Consider the following 21,377-nt stretch of genomic DNA (forward strand, 5'->3'; position numbering starts at 1 on the left):
TGAAGTACGGAAAGTAGGGCAGTATGAGGAGGGATGAGGCAACGCAGGGTAGTATGAGGCAAGCTAGGGCCAGTATGAGGCAGTATGAAGAGAATGCCCCGCCACAGCACACAAGGGACCTCTGTTCCTCCCAAGCCTCCACTGTTAGCGTCATTGTGGCATACCCAACCACACCACACTTTTGCCACATCACCACACCACATTTCTACCACACCACACCGCACTACTTGCATTCCACGCCGCATCCACTACCACATCACATTTCTACCACACAGCCACACCACACTTCTTCCAGCCCCATACTGCATCCGTGCCACACAACACTACACCACACCACACCACACCCCTACCACACCACACCACACCCCTACCACACTACACCATATTCTTACCACACCCCTTCCACACCACACCACATCCCTACCACACTGCACTCCTTCCACAACTATCGCAGATCTACCCCTACCACGAGACCTACTTTAGCTTTGAACATTTTCCTTTAACTTTGAAACTACTTAGAGCCTCACTTTAATTTTGAGTTACTTTGAGCATGACTAATTTTCAGTGTGTTATGCTAGGGAGTGGGTACGTAGAGTGTGTTATGCCAGGGAGTGTGGGTACGTAGAGTGTGTTATGCTAGGGAGTGGGTACGTAGAGTGTGTTATGCCAGGGAGTGTGGGTACGTAGAGTGTGTTATGCTAGGGAGTGTGGGTACTTAGAGTGTGTTATGCTAGGGAGTGTGGGTACGTAGAGTGTGTTATGCTAGGGAGTGTGGGTACGTAGAGTGTTATGCTAGGGAGTGTGGGTACTTAGAGTGTGTTATGCTAGGGAGTGTGGGTACGTAGAGTGTGTTATGCTAGGGAGTGTGGGTACGTAGAGTGTGTTATGCTAGGGAGTGTGGGTACGTAGAGTGTGTTATGCTAGGGAGTGTGGGTACGTAGAGTGTGTTATGCTAGGGAGTGTGGGTACGTAGAGTGTGTTATGCCAGGGAGTGGGTACGTAGAGTGTGTTATGCTAGGGAGTGTGGGTACGTAGTGTTATGCTAGGGAGTGTGGGTACGTAGAGTGTTATGCTAGGGAGTGTGGGTACTTAGAGTGTGTTATGCTAGGGAGTGTGGGTACGTAGAGTGTGTTATGCTAGGGAGTGTGGGTACGTAGAGTGTGAGGGTACGGCACGGTACACTGCACGGCCACCTCCTTAGGGTACCATCCACGTGCCCGCCTCTCCCCGCCTCCCTACCACACCAGCACTGTGGTACGAAATGCGGCGCTGGGCTGTGATGGTGTGGTGGGTTTTGTGGTGTGACGGTGTAGTGCGGTGAGGTGTGATGTGGTTGTGCGGTAGGTTTTGTGGTGTGACTGTGTGGTGTGATGTGGTATAGTTGTCTGGTAGGTTTTGTGGTGTGGTGTGATGTATAGTTGTGTGGTAGGGTTTGTGGTATGACGGTGTGGTGTGATGTCTGATGTATAGTTGTGTGGTAGGTTTTGTGGTATGACTGGTGTGGTGTGGTATAGTTGTTTGGTAGGTTTTGTGGTGTGGTGTGGTAGTTTTTGTGGTATGACCGTGGTGTGGTGTGGTATAATTGTGTGGTAGGTTTTATGGTGTGGTATGCTTGTGTGGTAGGTTTTATGGTGTGGTGTGGTGTAGTTGTGTGGTAGGTTTTATAGTGTGGTATGATTGTATGGTAGGTATTGTGGTTGGGGGGTGTGGTAGTGGTAGGTGGTTCTGCGGTGTGGTACGGTTCTCGGACACGTGTGGACGGTACGGGACGCGATCGATGTGTCACGGTACGAACTTCTTTTTTTAATGAATGCAAGAATGTTTCCTCGTCATTTACGTTTTTGTTATATCACAGGGGAGACTCGCCTTTTCTTTCCCTTTCTCCGTATTTTGCTGTTTGTTACTCGTGTGTGTGTGTCTGTCTGTCGTCTGTGTGTGTGTCTGTGTCTGTGTCTGTGTCTGTCTGTGTGTGAATATCCCTGTTTTTTTTTTCGTGTATATTTAATGCAGACCTGTGATTTTATTTTCATTTTTTTGTCGTGGTTGCAGATTTTGGCATTGAATTTCGCCCTTGTTCTTGTAGTTTATTTTCTTGTTTGTTCTTATATATTTGATGTATTATTCGGTATAGGCCCCTTGTGGCAGTGGTGTTGAGTGGCATTTGTCTTATAGTCTGTTTTCATACCACGGAACTGGACAAATTAGAACTTAAATACCAGTGGTTCTATGAAATTCGATGGCTTATAAGTTAGGGATGAATCTCCTTGGTTACTAATCAACATAACTCATATCTGGCTGAAAAGGGTTGGATTTCTCTCTCTGTGTATATGTGGGAGTGTGGCGGTGAAGGGCGTTGAAAATTTGATACTGGTGTGTAGACGAGGGATTTCCTTGTGTGGTGGATATACAACGTCTTTTCTGTGTAGTTTGGATTTCGGTGTAGGCCATGTGGGAGTGTGGCTGGTTGTGGTGTTCAGTTTCGTGATGTGGCCTGTGTATAAGGTCGAGATTTTGGTATATGTGGCGTCATGGCGTGGAGTTGTATTTTCTGCATTTTATTGAATACATAAGGGAATGTGGGTGGTAGTGGCGTTGAAATCCACGGTGTTTGCCCGCGGTGTTTCACTAACCCCTCCACCGCGCACCCAGCCCGCGCCTCTCTCTCTCTCTCTCTCTCTCTCACTCACCCTCCCTCCATCTCTCCCCCTTCCTCTCCCTCTCTCCCTCCCGCCCGCCACCTATAATTCATTCTCCCTCCTCCCTCCCTCCGCTCTCCCGCCTCTCCTTCCTTTCTCTCTGTCTCCCGCCTCTCTTCCTTTATCTCCCAGCTCTTTTCCGCGCAATTAGCTAATTACTTTGTTACGGCTGTTGGTACTGGGACGCAAAGGATGATCTCTGTATGTGAATTTGATTGAAGAGAGTAATTATTTGACTAAGTTGATATATTTTCGGGCAGAACTAAAACGCGAGAGTTTTATTATTAATGTGGTGAAAGAATTTTAAAGGATTTTATTTTGAAGCTGAGGGTAGTGTAGGGATGGAGAGTTGCCATTCCTGGGTGAAATTTGTACCTTTTCCAGCAGGGGATGTTCGGGAGTTTGATTCAGTATGGTGGAGTAATCATGGAGGAATTATTTGTGTGGGACGGGTAGTGTTAGGATGGTATGATAGTCGCTGTAGATGAGAGAGGTTTGAACTGCGCCAGCCAGCCAGCCGCCACCAAGGCTAGCACGGTTCCCAGTCCCTGCTCCCCGCGTCCCGATGCATGAGTTGAATTTAATTTCATCTTGAACATGTATTTAACTCCGAGGCTCTTACTTTATAGTGTAACGAGAACGTGTAAATGTATGAATGTGAATTAATGTGTAATGTAGCAGTTACTGGGTTATTGATGGAGGTAAAGTAAGCCGAAGTCGCAGGTTGGAGCGGACTGGGACGAGTGGCAGCCCGCCCTCTTTACCTACTTCCCTCCGCCACCACCCGCTCACCACGGTTATATATATATATATATATATATATATATATATATATATATATATATATATATATATATATATAATGCCTGAATGCAAGCAGACCCAGCTTTATTGGCTTCTGCATTGATTAGTTAAGATCTGTTTAAATGGATTAATTACATGGAAGTAACGAGCTTCAAGAAATGAGATAATTTCGCTCCTAATTTGATTTTAAGTGCTTTAAATTTGCCTGAAATAAAGTATTATTACGGTTATGTAAATATCACTTTGGATGTAAGATTTTACATAATAACTTTTGGTTGAATCTTTACTACAGTATATAGGTGTTTGGTGCAACAAGAGTAACTAAATGATACAAGGCAAACAGTCGGTAATGTTTTTGAAGGTGATTCTCAGCCACATCACTTTGATGACGTCGTGTTTATGTATTATTAAGTTTACTATAAATATTATCGGCTTGTGGGAGCACAGTCCTGTAGCATGTTTGTTTTAACCTGACAAAGGTTCCCGAGTTCTGTGCTCAGCTGATGCCATTTCCTAATCAGACTGGGTGGTCATTTTGACAAATGGCCAAGGACACTCATTCCCAGCTCATAACTAAGGCATACAGAACAACATAGTATTCAGATTTTGGGAAATGGCCCAGTTCCATCACGTTAATACAAACCTACTACAATATAGTGAAAGGATAAAAAAAAAGTTATAACCCCCTTGATATGATAGTCTTTTAGTATATTCATGCTACTGCCCAACTTCATATCAACTCAGACTTAAAACTGAGTTAATATTGTTGAGGGAAATTGGGAGTGGAGAGTATGTGTCATATCATGTTATAACAGATGAGGTGGACCTAACTTTGTATTTTCTTGCAGGGGTATTCAACAATGGGGCTTCCTCGAGCAAGTGGCAAGCGCAGTTGGTCAGGGGAGGAGGGTGATGATTCGGTGCCTCCCACTAAGGTGCTGTGTACATCTCCACCACACGCGCTGTGTGCTGAGGACGTGCTGCACCACCCTGCCCTCACACATGCCCACGCCTCCACCCATGCCCACGCTGCCCCCTCTGAGTGTGAGCTGACCAGCGGGGCCAGTGACTCCAACACCAGACTGGAGCAGGAGGACCTTCACGCAGCCACTCCTGGCATCCCGACGCACCACCACCACTATGACCACTCCAGCGATGACGACCAGAGCGATGATGACTTTATCGATGACGAGGAGGACAAGGATTCTGGTTTCATCGATAGCAACTCCATAGACAACTCCTCTGATGATGAGGGTGAGGGACGAGCGCTGACCTCCGACTCCTCATCGGCCTCCAGTAAGACCTCCGTGGCCTCCACCTCCCTCCAACTATCTCTGTCTCAGGTGCTGGCCCCACCCTCTGCCCCTGCGCCCACCAGCACATGTAGTGTCTCCACCTTTGTCACATCGAGTATAGCGTCATCTGTCGTGGACTCTATTCCACTCTCTCCTTGCCCCGTCCCACCCTCACCACACCCCATACCACCTCCTGCCGCCCCCACACCACCCCCAGCTGTCCCCATCCCACATGCACTCGGCCCCACTCCCCACTCACCCACTATCAACCCTCCACTCACATTGCCCCTCACAGTCACACCCTCACCCATCTCCATCCCCGTCCCTTCACCGTCCGTCGTCACTACCACTCTGCCATCTCCCCTTCCGGCCCCAGCATCTCCCAATGTCACTCCAGCTCCTTTCTCCCCCATTACCATCCTTCCTCTGTCTCTTCCTTTGGCTGCCACCACCCACACCTCCACCCCACCTGCTCCCCTCACTACCATCACCTCCACCACTACCCACACCTCTCCCTCCTCTCCTGCTCCTTTGCTCACCCACTCACTCCCATCACCTCTGGCCCTCCCTTCACCTCATCAAACCTCTCCCTCCTCTCCTGTCACCACAAGCACCATCACCACCACAGCAGGACGGGAGGAGCGCAGTGTAGGCATGATGGGTGGCCTCACCACAGTCACAGCAACACAAACTGCAACCGTTGTGACCAGCACCTACCAGGGTGCACTTCCCTCACCTGCATATGAGCCCCATCCTTTCACTTACTCTGGGGAAGGCTACCCTTCCCGCCCTAGCACACCTGCATGGGAGAGTTGCAACTACTACGATGGATCCCAACCGACTACCAATAAATACATGGAGATCTCCCCCACTAAGTCTTCTAGTAGTCAGTCCATCCAGTGTGATGAGAATGGGAAGTCTTACTTGGAGCTGGGTAGCGCATCCCCATATACCCACACCTTCAGCAACGAGTGTGGCAACTATACCACATCCCCCTCTGGCTACCCTCAGACCTACAACCAGACCTATACCAGCCCTAGCTCATATGGTCAGCCCAACCTCTATTACAACCCCCGTCAGAGCTACAGCCCCAACCCCTATAATGTCTACCCCAGTGGAGAGAACTACACCAGCTTTGAGGGAGAGAGTGGGTGCAGCTATGGATATGGTGGTGGTGCATATGCTGGGGGTAGAACTGCTTTACCTCCCTCCCGTGGCCCTCCTCGGTGCATGTCCCCCTACTGTGACCCCACCAGAGGCAACCCACGGCCAGCTTGCTACCACCAGCAGCGCCTCTCAGTGCTCAATTTGTCCATGTTTAAACTCAACCGGTTTCGTCAGTTCCCGGACCCTAGCCTTCACCGGTCCGTGCTGATCTGCAACACCCTCAGACACATTGAGCGGGAGCTGGAGGCTGAGGGTGTGAGTGTGGCTTCTCTCCTGGCACACTCCCACGCCCACACTACCCACCCACATATGCAAGGAGCCTCTCCCAGCCCAGGAACCCCGCCCTGCCCGGAGCCCATTCCGTCCTCGCCACCTGCGTCTCCCGCTCCCTCGGAGGGCCCCCTGCCCCCCATGCACAGCCCTCTGGTAGGATCTCCGCTGGCAGCCCCTGTATCACCACCTCCGTCCACACCCACTAGCCTGGCCAACCCCCACTACAGTCCCTCAGTGACCAGCTACCCTGCAGTGCAGTACCTCCCAGAGGATCACACACCTGCATATGATGGCCGAGAGACAGTACACCTGCGGACCTACTCACCTTTGCCTACCCACACTCACACGGGGACCAGCCAGGGTCCCTCGGGTGTGGAGGAGAATGCAGCGGACGCTGAGGAGTCACCACCCCCATCTTCCCCACGACCACAACCCCCACAGCAGGAGGAGCGTACAGATGCCATCAACTGGTGCTCAGTGTTGAGTCTCTCCTCACAAACAGACCTGGATTCAATGAACAATAATGAGTACAGTGAATGGGGTGGGGAGGGCAGCTCCAACATGGACCTCAGCCGGCCAGAAGATGCACCACCATGGAAGCTGCCCTCCCTCAGTGCCGATGATGTGCTCAAGTCTTTCCCCGAGGCCTCAAAAAGACTGGAAGCCAATGAGGACCTTGATTCTATAATAAATGTCTTGGTTGGCTCTTAGCATTTAGTGTAGCTTAGTTAATTGTTAAATTCATTCCAAAGGAATTGGTGTTATAATTTTGCCGCTGTGCTGGCAGAAAAAATACATCGCAATCCAGTGCATTTGTGGACAACCAGACTTTGCTCAACCCTGGGTCGGCGAGTCGATCCCCAGGCCTCGAGTCCCAAGGGTGCCGACACTGGAGTCCCAGCGCCTCTAGGACCTCCAGGGCACTACAGCCTGGCACATGATGCCTTGCCTGTCTGGCGGACGGAGTCACACTTCAACACTAGAGACCCTGTAGTGTAACATGCTGTATAGCCCAACCTGTTGGGTGTACATCCACTTGTTCCTAAGCTGATATTGCTTTGTAATTGGCAGTAGATAATGTGGTCCATTAAAATGTTACTGTTGTATACACCTTCAGTTGTATCACTGGTTTGTAAAGCATCAGCTTGTGTGATTGATGGATGTACATTGTACAGTACAGTACACATTGGAAGGTTCTCTCAGCCAGTTACACTCAAGGGTATGTGACTCAGTACACATTGGCTGTGTCGGCAGCCCCTCTCATTAAGGTTACTAAGTGTACCTGCGCATAAATACATTAAGTTCTCATTGATGTAACAGTGGCAATATATAAGGTTCCGTACCAGAGTTTAGGCAGTAAGATGCCAGAATATTTTTTATGCTTGATTACAAATATTAGTGCTGATTTTCCATATGGATTAATGGTGCTTATATTCTGTTTTACATTATGTAATTTGATTGTTCACTTACTTATTCAGACTTAAAATCTCAAGAGCGGTTGTGTCATAGTCTTGTTCAGTATTTACCATTTACATTATGAGTCTAGAACACAAACTTGCCCACCTACGAGTTCAAATTGCTTCCACTGAGCACAGGGACGCCTTTTTTTTTTCATTTTGTTCAAGCCATCTCCTGACAATTTTATTCAGCTTCAGGTTAACTCTGAACTGAAGGGATTAGATATAGCAATCCTCTTCAGTATGAGTGACCTTTTCTATGTTGAATAGGGTAGTCTGGTAAAAGTGAGAATAAAAAGGACGTCACCTGGATTCAGAGGTTTAAGGACGTCAACAGTAATAAGACAACGTGTAGTGTAGCAGCACCACAGCTACAGCACCCTGACCCAGATCCATCCTGCAAGCAAAAGACATCTTTGTAATGGATATAGTTAGGAGATCATCCAGCATTGCTTTTGTCATGTACAGTAATCATCATCACCGTTTTCTTATCTTTTATTGTTGTTCAGTACTTGGTAGATTACAGAAGAATTGCCATTTAGTTTCATTGTTACCTGGGTTATTTGCCAAATTCCCACATCTACAGCACTAGTTGTGCTAATTCTTCCTCACACATCCATGACTTATAATTAGGACCTACTTTAATTCTTTCAGTCCCATGATTTTTTTTTTCTCCATTGAACAAACAGTTTTACGCACTTTGGGGGTCCTTGTGTAATGAATTGCTATATACGCAACCCCTTCGGGTGCAGAAGTCTCCCCTCAACTGATTGAATCCATTGGGAGCAAAAAATATAGAATACATCAGTGACTGAAGATGTCTGGCATGTGGATGGATCTGGTTTGAGGAGACTCAGCTGGTGCTTGTCGTACACCACGGGGTCTCTAACCAATAATAAATAGTGGGTGTCATTTTGGTGCCAATGGGGAAACTCAGCTTGCCCACGCCAGATCTTGGAAAAAATTGGAGGAGAATTTATGTTTGCATTCGCCTTATGTGTCGACTTTTTTTCATAATTATGGAATGGAAGTGTGTTTACTTTCACTGCTATGTGTCAAAAGATTTCTCCATATTATTCCACAATGTTAAAATCTGGCGCTACCCATGCTGCAGTACCCAGCTTGTTACTTTGATCTCGAATGATTATATTTCGGTTTGTTCAAGAAGTGGAGACCAAGGGCTGTGATCGGAACTACTTGAGCAGATTTTTTTTTTCCCAATTTTTGCATTTGGTAGTATGCTGTTCTGCGATTGGAATTACTTGAGGAAATTTATCTCGGTTATGCATTTGGAAACATCAGTCTCAAGTATTTTGTTGTTCTTTAATTGGAGCAAGTTGAGCATATTTTTTTCCCAGTTATGCATCTGGAAATGTTTGAACTCAAGTACTTTGCTGTTGCACAACTCTAGTTCTTCGCATGCTTATATTTTTGTTTGGGACTCATTTGATTCTAGTCCAAGTGACCGCCATAGACAGCAGTGCATGTGTGTTGTGGGGAGGAGTGGACCTAGTACTCCCTCCTCTCCTGACAACTTCCTCTTTGTGATTTGTGTCACTTTTTTTTTTTTTCTTTTCTGTCTTTACTTACAGAAGGTCATATATCATGTCTCAATGTCAAGTTACGTATTGTTTTCTGAATGTCTAACTCCTTGGTTAAAAAACGTACATTAAGGAGTCTCAAAATGTGATGCTGTGTTTCTGTTAATACATCCAGCTTTTTATTTTCAAATCTTTCTCTGCTTTAAAGGTGTCTTAATTTCATTCTTAACTTTTAAATATCAGTCTTGATTACCAGTAATGTATTGGAAATGTTGGTTCATATTGGATGCTTAAATTTCAATCCTAATTTAACATTTCCTATATTATATTATTAAATTAATATTCTGTTAATTTCCTTCTTAATTAAAAGTTGCCAGAATTTCGGTGCTAATTTAATGTTTTAATTTCTGCCATAATAATCTGACTTTCAGTCCTGATATAATGATATCTAAAATTGTATTGTAATTTAGTGTCTCCCAGGAGTATTGCCCACCTCAGTTTATTGCGGTTCATTTTAGTTTTAGCTGCCTCCTTCGGTGCAGACAAGTGCTGGGTGTAGGCGGTGGGTGTGGTGTGTCGGGTGAGAGCATTGACTCCTCCCAATACCATGCCCATCGTACTTACCTGGTACTTACTGTTTACCCAATACTTGCCGTTATGTAACACAATAACATTTGGTTACAGTATTTACACTGGTAACTCTGGATCCCGGTGCCGTTGTATTGCTAGTAAATGTGGTTTCCGGTAAGGGCTTGAGTTACTTGTACGTTTCATTGCAAGTATAGTTGGTTTTGCAAAGTTGGTTCTCAGTATAGTTTGATTTTCATAAACGTGAGATCCAATATAGATTACTTTTCTTGGATTTGATTCTCAGTATAGTTTGGCTGTTTATAAAATTGATTCCTGAGGAGTTTGGTTACAGGTAAATTTTGTTTGATGATTATACCTTCAGCTGTGTTTGGTTGCTGTCTACACCTGTACTGTGTTGTAGCAAGCAGAGCCCAAGAGGAGGTGAGGCAAGAAGTACAATGGCACTGCCTTAACAATGATGGTTATTAGTTAGACAATATTTTTAAATTGGCTGTGATGTCATAAGGATGCTCCCCTCACACTAGGCTGAGTGATTTTGTAACCTCGGTTGTGCTCTACTCAAATTCTCAACCTCTGAACACTATTGTGATACCATTGCTCAGTATGTAGTAACAGAGAGAATCGTGTAGAGTCTTTATAACACACTTTGGTAGAGCATAAGCTATTGGTCTGACCCTATGGAATGCCCTGTTTTGACCCACCCTGACCCACCTCAGACATTACTTCCTTACTCTCTCTCTTTTTTTTTTTTTTAAGTCTCCTGTTCACCTACTGTTCTATTCTAAACAATTTTGGGAATATAAGACCTCTTCCTTAGCAATTTATTCTGCTCATTACACCTTTACTTTCCATTTTTATGTAAGCAACAGAGAATATTGATATTATTAGAACAACATAAATTTCACAGAGGAGGATGTATGGGTGTAATAAGTAAAATAATTCAGCAAAGAAGAGGTGCTTCAACACAATCTTATGTCACCTACTTTTTTACCTTCTTAACTACTTTTCTGCAACACAAAACACTTCCTATGCACCTCAACACTCAAACTACACCTTGATTTGTCTGCTCATTCTCTCTTCACATTTCTTGCCTCACAACTGTCCAACAACACCAAAAGACACTTCCTAATTTGCCTCAGCATTCACAGTAGAAATTTGTCGTTCTTTCCTCCCTTCTGATCCATAGTTGTTATTGCACTTCCACACATGACTCAGGATTCAGGGATATCCCACATGTGCACCTTTACTCCCTCCCAGTGGCATCTTAAACACACAAACTCACACTTCCACACTTAAACTCATCATCCACAACTACACCCATGCCCACAACTCTCTGGATTCTCTCAGCCTTCCACACTTAACCCACACACACACACACACACCCTTCCCAATCCACACACACCCACACCCACACACACAACCTACTTCCCCATCCACCCACACCCACACTTTTCCCACCCTCTCACACTTTCATGCACACCCACACCCTCCTTACACACTCACACCCTCCTTACACACTCACACCCTTCTTCCACACCCTCACACTTACAGTCACACACCCTGCTTCCTCATCCACCCACACCACATCTCGGGTGGGTCGGGAGAGGGAGCTGAGTACATACATTCAATTATTAATGAGTTGGTAAAAACGATAGCAGAGTTTGGGGGGTGAAGAGGGGGGGATAATGGGGGCAGACTCTCTCCCTCTCTACCCCCCTGCCTCCCCCTCAGCCCCCCTATATTGATTAGCAGGGGCGTCACTCTCTCCACAGCGGTACCCTCTGCAGGAGTTTGCCACGGCACACTGCTGCTGGGGAAGTGGCTGCAGGAGGTGGAGGAGTGCAATGATACACTTGTGTTTGGATGTCACTGTTTTGAGAGCCTGTATATAGCACTAGATATTTCGTGAAGTCAGTTTAGCTACTTCGAGAACATCAGTAGCCATTTGGATGTCACCTTGGTTGTTTTTGATGACTGTTTAGCTACCTGTTGTCTGTATGGGACATCAAATTGCTGTTCAGACATCGGTAACTGCTTCAGAATTCACGAATATCTAGAAATAGCACCCGTGCTTGTATGTATGGCCTTGAAGTGCTGCCCTGCCATCATCTAGGTCCCCAAGTGACATCTTTACCAACCTCATGTCAGCTTAGGACACCAACTAGCCACAAGACTCCTAACTGTAACTTCCAAACACCGCCTCTGGACATCGATTGACAAACACACGTACGATTAATTCCCTGTCGTAACTTAAGATCCGTTGTAAAGGAAGAACAAGGACAGGATAGCAACGAATCTTCCAGTGTCTGTTCTTCCCGCCTTAAATGTCCTTAGTTACGTGAGGATTATCTTCGTAAGTTGTCTGGGAGAGTCTGAGCTTGACGTAGTAGGGTTAAAGAGAGGGACGACCAGAATTAAGAAGCACACCAAAACACACACACACACACACACACACACACACACACACACACACACACACACACACACACACACACACACACACACACACACACACACACACACACACACACACACACACACACACACACACACACACACACACACACACACACACACACACCAGACCTGTGATCCTGATATAAACTGGGACGACCATGTGGTAATGAAAGTCGCATCAAGAGGAAATAAAACGTGTATAAACATTGATATAGACATTGATATATATATATAAAATAAATAAATATATATATATAGCCTATAATTTTTTTTAGGTGTTTCGTGGGAGGCGGCATCGTAGGATCGTGCTCCTAAGTGGCTTATGGAGATGACGTAACGCCTTTTCCGTAGCGATTTATTTTGTATATTACACCTTAGTATCCTTTTGTATGTTAATTGATGCAAGCGAGAACATATGCAAGAGAGTGCTAAGGGGGTAGTAAACAGACTAAATCGCTAAGGATAAGGGGTTAGGAGCCTCCCACGTCACCCGGAACACGGCTAATTTTTTCCCTTTTGCACACCGATGCAGTAATTCTTTCCGTAGAGCCGAGAAAAATAAAATACCAAGCCAAAGATATTTTCCCTTGCGAAAAATATTGAAGGTGACCATTTTTTTTTAATTACAATTTTCATAGATGGCTTTATGAACGAAATGAAGTGTATTTTCTATAGATTTTTGTGTATATATTTATTATTTGTAAATATCTGTAAGTAATGTCGACATGATAAAGCAATAAAAAATCAAGTGTCTTATAATGTTTCCCTCTCCTTTATTTCTTTGATTTGGCGGGAATAGCGTAGCAGTAATTTTAAGTAGTTATCATCATCATCATCTCACCTGCCATCATCATCATCTCACCTGTCATCTTCATCATCTATCATCATCTCATCTGTCATCATCATCATCATCTCATCTGTCATCATCATCATCATCTCGCCTGTCATCATCATCTCACGTCATCATCATCATCTCACCTGTCATCATCATCATCTCGCCTGTCATCATCTCCTCACCTGTCATCATCATCATCTCACCTGTCATCATCATCATCTATCATCATCTCACCTGTCATCATCATCTCACGTCATCATCATCATCTCACCTGTCATCATCATCTCACGTCATCATCATCATCATCTGTCATCATCATCATTATTATCATCAAAACTGTTACTTATCATCAGTCATCATATTACGTTTCATTATTATAATTATCATCATCACCCATTATCAGTATGACGTTATTCTTCATCATCATCATCATCATCATCATCATCGTTCTGTTTCCCACTCATATCCAGAAACACACACACACACAAGTAGAACATGGCCATTTTTACTCTTCAAACGGGGGCACACCTCAAGCCACAAAGCCTTCACACCTGGGAAATTTTGGCGGGAACTTAAGAAGAAGAAACTTACACTGAGAATGAATGAATATTTTGACCGAAACATTAATTTATCTGTGGTTTGTGGCTCAGTGGATTTAGACTCTCAACTGCTGGATTTGTGGCCGGTGAAGTGGCTTGATTATTTTTTACTACGTGGTGTAATTTTAGTTTTTCCCGCCAATTTCGGAGGGATTAGTGGACGGGGAGACTTTTTTTTTTTTTTTTTTTTTTTTTTTTTTGTTGCTATCCTTGTCTTATTCTGAAGCACATTAAGACTTGCAGATGTCTAGCTTGGGTCCCTTTTTTCTTGTGGTTTATTTTCTTCTTTTGCGGGATAAAAAGTGAAGCCATTTATAGCGGAAGGAAGAATCGATATGTGCATTTCTCTCTCTCTCTCTCTCTCTCTCTCTCTCTCTCTCTCTCTCTCTCTCTCTCTCTCTCTCTCTCTCTCTCTCTCTCCACTTATCATATTTCTCTCATTATTTTCACTCTCTTCTCCCTCCCACTTATATCTTCCCTCACGCATCTCTATCTCTCTCTCTCTCTCTCTCTCTCTCTCTCTCTCTCTCTCTCTCTCTCTCTCTCTCTCTCTCTCTCTCTCTCTCCACTTATCATATTTCTCTCATTATTTTCACTCTCTTCTCCCTCCCACTTATATCTTCCCTCACGCATCTCTATCTCTCTCTCTCTCTCTCTCTCTCTCTCTCTCTCTCTCTCTCTCTCTCTCTCTCTCTCTCTCTCTCTCTCTCTCTCTCTCTCTCTCTCTCAGTTACATCACAGTCAACCCTTCATCAACACCATTACTCTACAGGGTGATCCACAGAGCACTTCATCGTGACTAGCATCTTATTCCCGTATTAATTGTCGTTACAGGTCATTTTTCAGACTAACACAACAGGCTTTCGTTCGACTGAGGTATAGTTATAAGAATTCTTGGCTCTGTAAATTTCCCTAGTAACTCTCTATCATTTCCTAGTACACCGAAGCACCACTAGGCCTGAGGAAGCGGGTTGCCTAGTCTATACCAGAGCCGGAAGCATAAAATAATAATAATGATAATAATAATAATAATAATGATAATAATAGTAGCAGTAGTAGTAGTAGTAATAATAATAATAATAATAATTAGAATAATAAGTAGAATAATAATGTCATCGCTCGTACCAAATGACGTCAGTATTACGTCACAAGTCGCACCTTATGACGTCACCAGTGTTACGTCACAACCCAGACCCCGTAGCGCTGTCGGTGTTATCAGTGGCCTGCGTTATCTATCGGCGTTATCTACCTGAACATTTTTTTGGAGCGTAGATAAAGTTAAATCTACCTGTTATCGTTGGCCGCTTTACTACATTTATTTATTTATTTATTTGTGAGATGGGAACGCGTCTCCTTGGTTACTAATCCAGTCAGTCCTCCAACTCAACAACACCTTGCCATCATCCTAGCTGAAGGCGGTAAGGAAGCTCCCCTAACACCTCATCCTTAGCGATTTATTTTTGGGTATGGCTGGTGAATGTCCTCTTTTACGTTATTAATGCAGAGTATGGCGATATTAGAAGGATTTAAGTAACACAGAAGAGAACGGCAAGGTGTAAAAAGCAAAATAAATCGCACAGGAAAAGGTGTTAGGGAGCTTCTTTAACCAATAAGAATACGGGCCTTAAAGACAGCTATTGTCATCCTGTAAGAATTAAATTTTCATAGCACTTCTTCGTGACTAGCATCGTATTTTAGTGTAGTCCTGACTTTCGTCCATTTGCAGCTTATTTCACGTAGCTCAGTGGCAGAACAGAACAGTGCTACGGCTCTAAATCCTTTTCCATAGCACTTCTTCGTGACTAGCATCATATTCTAGCGTTAATCTTTTGTTATAACTTAGGATATGGTTCTACGTCATTTTCCTTAGCACTTCTTCGTGACTAGCATCATATTCTAGCGTTAATCTTTTTTTATAACTCCGGATATGGTTCTACGTCATTTTCCTTAGCACTTCTTCGTGACTAGCATCATATTCTAGGGTTAATCTATTGCTGTTACTCAGGATTGAAGTTGGAGGCATGGCAATTTTCGGCTAAGTTAGCGTAAAAAGAGTGTAATGTTAGCAAAGGTGGATTAATTTAGGCGTGCTAACGGCGGTATGGCTGTACATCCTTTTTCATAGCACTTCTTCGTGACTAGCATCATATTCCAGTGTTAATCTTTTGTTTTAACTCAGCATTCAAGATGGAGAGATTGGAATTTTAGGCCAAGTTAGAATAAAAAGAGTGTTACAAACCGGGAGTGAATCGAGCGTGCACTTCTTCGTGACTAGCACCATATTCCAGTGTTAGTCTGTTGTCGCACCACAGGATTCAAGATGGAGGGATGGCAATTTTGAGCCAAGTTAGAGTGAAAAGAGTATAGTGTTCGAATTATAGACGAAATTATGTGTTTTTCCTGTGCTCACTTCAGTAGTAAACCGAATGTGTGGGCAGGAAGGGGGAGGGGGTGATATGACGTGTGAGACCTCAACACCTTTTCCTAAGCGACTTATTTTGCTTATCTCACCATACTGGCCGTGTTACTTATATTATTCTACTATCGCCATACTATGCACATGCAGAGGGATATTAACCATCCATTTCTAAAAATAAATCGCTAAGGAAGAGGTGCTAGGGAGTTCCTTACTAGACGAGAATACCAGTCCCCGTGCCTTCCCCCCCAAGAGGACACACACACACACACACACACACACACACACACACACACACACACACACACACACACACACACTGATAAGCTCTGTGTCGCACCTCACATTTATCATCGCGAGGTGAAAGAGAGGAATTGCGGGTGTCTGAATTCTCCTTGCCCTGCCCTTTGTAAATAAATAAATAAATGAAACAGTAAATACATAAATAATTCAGTAAATAAATAAATAAAACGGTAAATAAGTAAATAAAGCAGTAAATAAATAAATATAGCAGTAAATAAATAAATAAATAAATGTTCAGTGTAATTTTCCTTTCGTAATCAATTTATTTTTTAACCAGAAGTAACAAAAGAGGGGAAAATTTTAGTCACTATTGTGGTAGGTGGAAGCGCATACCATCCACTCACTCGATGTAGTGCTGCCGTCAGGTGACTCTACACTGAGTAACAAGCCCAATGGTTGCCTGTAACCCACGAAGTTATTTACTACGCTGGGTGGTAACCGTGTAGCCAAATGACACCTGGTGGTCTAGTGGGTTAAAGAGCTTCAGGCTGAGTTTGCATCTTAGTAGTGACTGGGGTTTATTGCTCACATATTGCCACTCAGGGAAGAATGAGGCTGGTCACCCTTACCGTATATGTACGGACTGAGTAGCCTAGCCCCGGAACCCTATGCTCCAGATGGGGAAAAGGGACGATAATGTATGGCTGGATTATTATTGTTATTATTTTTTATTACTGTATTAGTAGTAGTAGAGTAGTTGTAACTGTAATAACAACAGTAATAATAATAATAATAATAATATATAACGAAATAGATCAAGTTAAATCATAAGTTACGGCACCAAACAGATCGCCAGCCAGTCTGAATATCCTCCCAGAGAGCCAGCCTTAATGAGAGCACTTTACGTGTTGGCCACAAAACATTGGCATCGAGATGGTTTGCGCCAGTGTCCCCTTAATATCTCATCTTCCCTCCGCCCCACTTTTACCGCCAACCCAATTACCCATCGGTGGAGTTTTGCGGCGGCCGTGTGGCGTGGAGGGAGGGCAGCCGTCAGCTCTGTGGGTGTATGGGTGACAAGAGAGAGACGCCTCATTTGGTGGTGTGAGTGTGGGGAGAATAGCGGAGTTTGGGCTACTACCAGGCCTCCGTTTTCTTGGGCGGGCTCGGCTGCTTCCGCACTTTTAATTTGGCCCAGCTGTTCGTCCTTTCCCGGCTTAATTCACGTAGTCCTGCCGCAGAATAAGACTATCATTCCCATAGCACTTCATCGTGACTAGCATCATAATATAAGTGTACGTAACTCAACAATAGTGATGGAGAGGTGGCTGGAGTTTTAGCTTGTTATTCCCCCTGGGGAAGGGGGAGGGTAGAATACTTCCCCAGTATCCCTGCTCGTCGTAAGAGGCGACTAAAAGGGACCATTTTGTCTTTAGTCTTTCTCACCTTGCTGTCCTCTTCTACCCTGCCTCTCTTATTGATATTTCCGTGTGTATTCCGGCCACTATTTCCTCTCTGCTCCAACGATGCCATATAACCGTACTGTGGTCTGGTGCTAATTCTTCACCATTCCTTCCTTGCCTTGCGTTAAGTTTAGTCATCTTCAGATGTTGGGTAACACCTTTCCTAAGCGATTTGATATTACACAGCATGCATAAACTGTGTGTGTGTGTGTGTGTGTGTGTGTGTGTGTGTGTGTGTGTGTGTGTGTGTTATATCACTAATATCAGTATAATATTCACAAATATTGTACTCTAGGATATCAATATACTCGTAGGGAAGAGGCTATATGGAGTCTCGTTAGTCTCTCTCTCTCTCTCTCTCTCTCTCTCTCTCAGATACGGTCATTACGTCTTATTACATTAGTTATTTCTCCATATAAGACCACACCAGTAACACCACAACACACCACACCAGTTAACACCACACTAGCCACACTACACCTCACTACACCACACACCTGCAACCCGTGTGGTGTGTGGTGTGAGAGGGGGTGTGGTAGTTCTACTTGAAGTGGTATTAATGATAGTGTGGAGGAGGAGAGGAGGGAGGGGTGGGAGGCAGGGTGGATGGATGGTCGGGTGAGGCAGGGTGAGTGGATAGTTGGTTGGGTGAGGCAGGGTAGTTGGATGGTTAGGTGAGACAGGGTGGGTGGATGGTTGGTTGGGTGAGGTAGGGTGGGTGGATGGTTGAGGCAGGTGGTTGGTTGAGGGAGGCAGGGTGGATGGATGGTTGGGTGAGACAGGGTGAGTGGATGGTCGGGTGAGATAGGGTGGGTGGATGGTTGAGTGAGGCAGGGTGGGTGGATTGTTGGTTGAGTGAGGCAGGGTGGGTGGATGGTTAGGTGAGACAGGGTGGGTGGATGGTTGGTTGAGTGAGGTAGGGTGGATGGATGGTCGGGTGAAGCAGGGTGAGTGGATGGATGGTTGGGTGAGACAGGGTGAGTGGATGGTCGGGTGAGATAGGGTGGGTGGATGGTTGAGTGAGGCAGGGTGGGTGGATTGTTGGTTGAGTGAGGCAGGGTGGGTGGATTGTTGGTTGAGTGAGGCAGGGTGGGTAGATGGTTAGGTGAGACAGGGTGGGTGGATGGTTGGTTGAGTGAGGTAGGGTGGATGGATGGTCGGGTGAGGCAGGGTGGATGGATGGTTAGGTGAGACAGGGTGAGTGGATGGTTGGGTGAGGCAGGGTGGGTGGATGGTTGGGTGAGGCGGGGTAGGTGGATGGATGGTTGGATGAGGCAGGGTGGGTGGATGGTTGGGCAAGGCAGAGTGGATGGTTGGGTGAGGCAGGGTGGATGGTTGGGTAAGGCAGGTAGAGTGGCTTGAATATCGACCTTCCGTGTTGCCTCTACGTAGGAGACTCACAACACACAGCACCACGGCACACGATGCTACGTCACAGCACATCACATCATGTTACGCCAGGCCATTCCTCACCACATCACACCACACCACACAATGACCACACACACACACACACACACACACACACACACACACACACACACACACACACACACACACACACACACACACACACACAGCACCCACTCTTTCATCACACATCATACCACATCACCCAGCCTTTCACCACCCACACCTCAGGAAGTTCACTGTAAAGTAAAGACTCAAGTAACAAGAACATTTTACTGAAGAACTACAGCTGAGCAAGAACAGAGATGACAGAACCCTTCCTTATCATCCAAAAATACATCTCACAAAAACCAATGTGTGTAAAAAACTAGATTCTGCGTTGTACAGTCGCCGTCTGCAATTCCGATACACTTCTGGGGTTCGGACCTTACGAAGCATGATTCAAACCCATTGCATTGCTGTTCAGTAGGTTTTTATTAATATTATTTGTTTTTTTTTAGGCCTCGTTACTTCTCTGGCAAGATTTCAAGGCTGTGTAAAGGGATTATAGACTGTAACTGCACTGATTTTCTGGCGTCTCACACAGTATTAATCCCACACAAAGCCAGACCTCTAAAACTAAAGCCCATACATTGAGTAACAGTAATGATCAAGGCAGGTCGCTTAGGTAATGTTAGGTTAGATGCTTCACGCCTTCCAACGCTGACAGGCGCTGTATTCCATAAGGACGCAAATTTTACAAGCTATAGCAGAGAAATGAAGGGACTTGAAAACTAAAATCATAGCTCACATGTAAGGTTTCAAACGTGCCCAGCTTACAGTGTTTCATTCTCGACAAACCTTGGAAGAACTGGAAATTCAGAGTTCAGATATCTACTCGTACAGTGTCAGAACACGTTGGACATAAAGGAATCTGACACGCTGGAAGACTGTGGCAGAAGTGACACAGCTGGAACGTTGTAGGAAAGAAACTAAAGTGGGGTGACCTGTGACCTTGAAGTGTTTCCGGCATGGGTGTGTGAGGGTCAGTTAGTGTCCTTGGATGCAATCAGTTCGGCAGAGAGGTTGAGGTGGTGGAAAAAAAAACTGGTGGCTTTGGCTGGGATCCTTTCGTTGTGGCCATGAACAAGGACCAGGTCGTGTGTGTACAGGTGCAAGGGGGTGAGGCGGTACACATGGCGACTTAGGTTGAGGTAGTGGGATGAGTCTGTTCTGCCGATCATTGTGCCTTCACCGCCACACCATGCCATGAGACAGAAATGAAGGGGAAAGAACTTATGGAGGGCCAGAGTACTACCAAGTGCCTGGAAGGATGTTCATGCAAGGTTTATTTGGTATGTGGTGGGTTAAATTGCGCTACGAAGTGATAAGGAGAATGGGGAAGAAAGCAAGGTTCTGTGTGTAATACCGTGATGTAATATAATTTCCCATATAAAAAATTCTGCTGTATACATGCATATACATTGTGTTTGTGGGTGGGTGGGTGTGTGTGTGTTGCGTCACTTGTCAGGAAGCATTTACCCTCACATCAACCAAAGCCCCTGACTTTCCCAACTGTCTTACATTATTCAGAACTAGCTCATTCCTCTCACTTGGCAGAAAATAACACGTAAAATGCATAGGTCCGTGAAATGGGGGGGTTCTCTTGACGTTAAGTGGGGCCAGAAAAGACCAGACCAGTGACCCTAATGCAGCTTCAGTGACAGGATGAGACCAGTGCATTGATGTGTAAAACTAGAGCTGACCAGGTTAAGTATCAGTATGCAGAATAGATTAATATTGACCCTAAGCATCCCAGTGTCCCAGGTCAGAAACAGAGAGATAAAGCTGTTGTTAGAAGAAGAAAAGTATAAGAAACATTTAATAAAGTGTCTGAAGATGGAGGGATGGCAGAGAGATGAAGACACAGATGGCAGAGAGAGAGAGACAGACAGAGAGACAGAGAGAGAGAGCACTAAAACCCACCAGAGCAAGGTCGAGGCAGTAAAAGAACATGTAAGCCCATCCCTACGTTTTCTATTTTGATGGTATACTTTTGTGTACTGCTGGACTGTCAATAGGTATACCATTGTCATTTTAGGGTGCACCTATGTCACACCGCAATGGCATGTACGGAAGTAAAAAAAAAAA

The 21,377-nt window shown here is 45.0% G+C and overlaps 1 protein-coding gene across 1 annotated transcript; it reads left to right on the top strand.

The window, feature by feature from the left end:
- Positions 1-4,336: 4,336 nt before the first annotated feature.
- LOC145414268 (uncharacterized) lies at positions 4,337-8,301 on the top strand (the record flags this gene model as incomplete). Its single annotated transcript, XM_080283873.1, has 1 exon — positions 4,337-8,301. A coding segment is annotated over one exon (2,610 nt), but the record flags the coding sequence as incomplete, so codon positions are not given.
- Positions 8,302-21,377: the final 13,076 nt, after the last annotated feature.

This window comes from Coenobita brevimanus, chromosome 98 (genome assembly GCF_032717465.1).
Source record: "Coenobita brevimanus isolate Jiangsu-jjx chromosome 98, ASM3271746v2, whole genome shotgun sequence".
In the NCBI taxonomy this organism is placed as follows: Eukaryota; Metazoa; Arthropoda; class Malacostraca; order Decapoda; family Coenobitidae; genus Coenobita; species Coenobita brevimanus.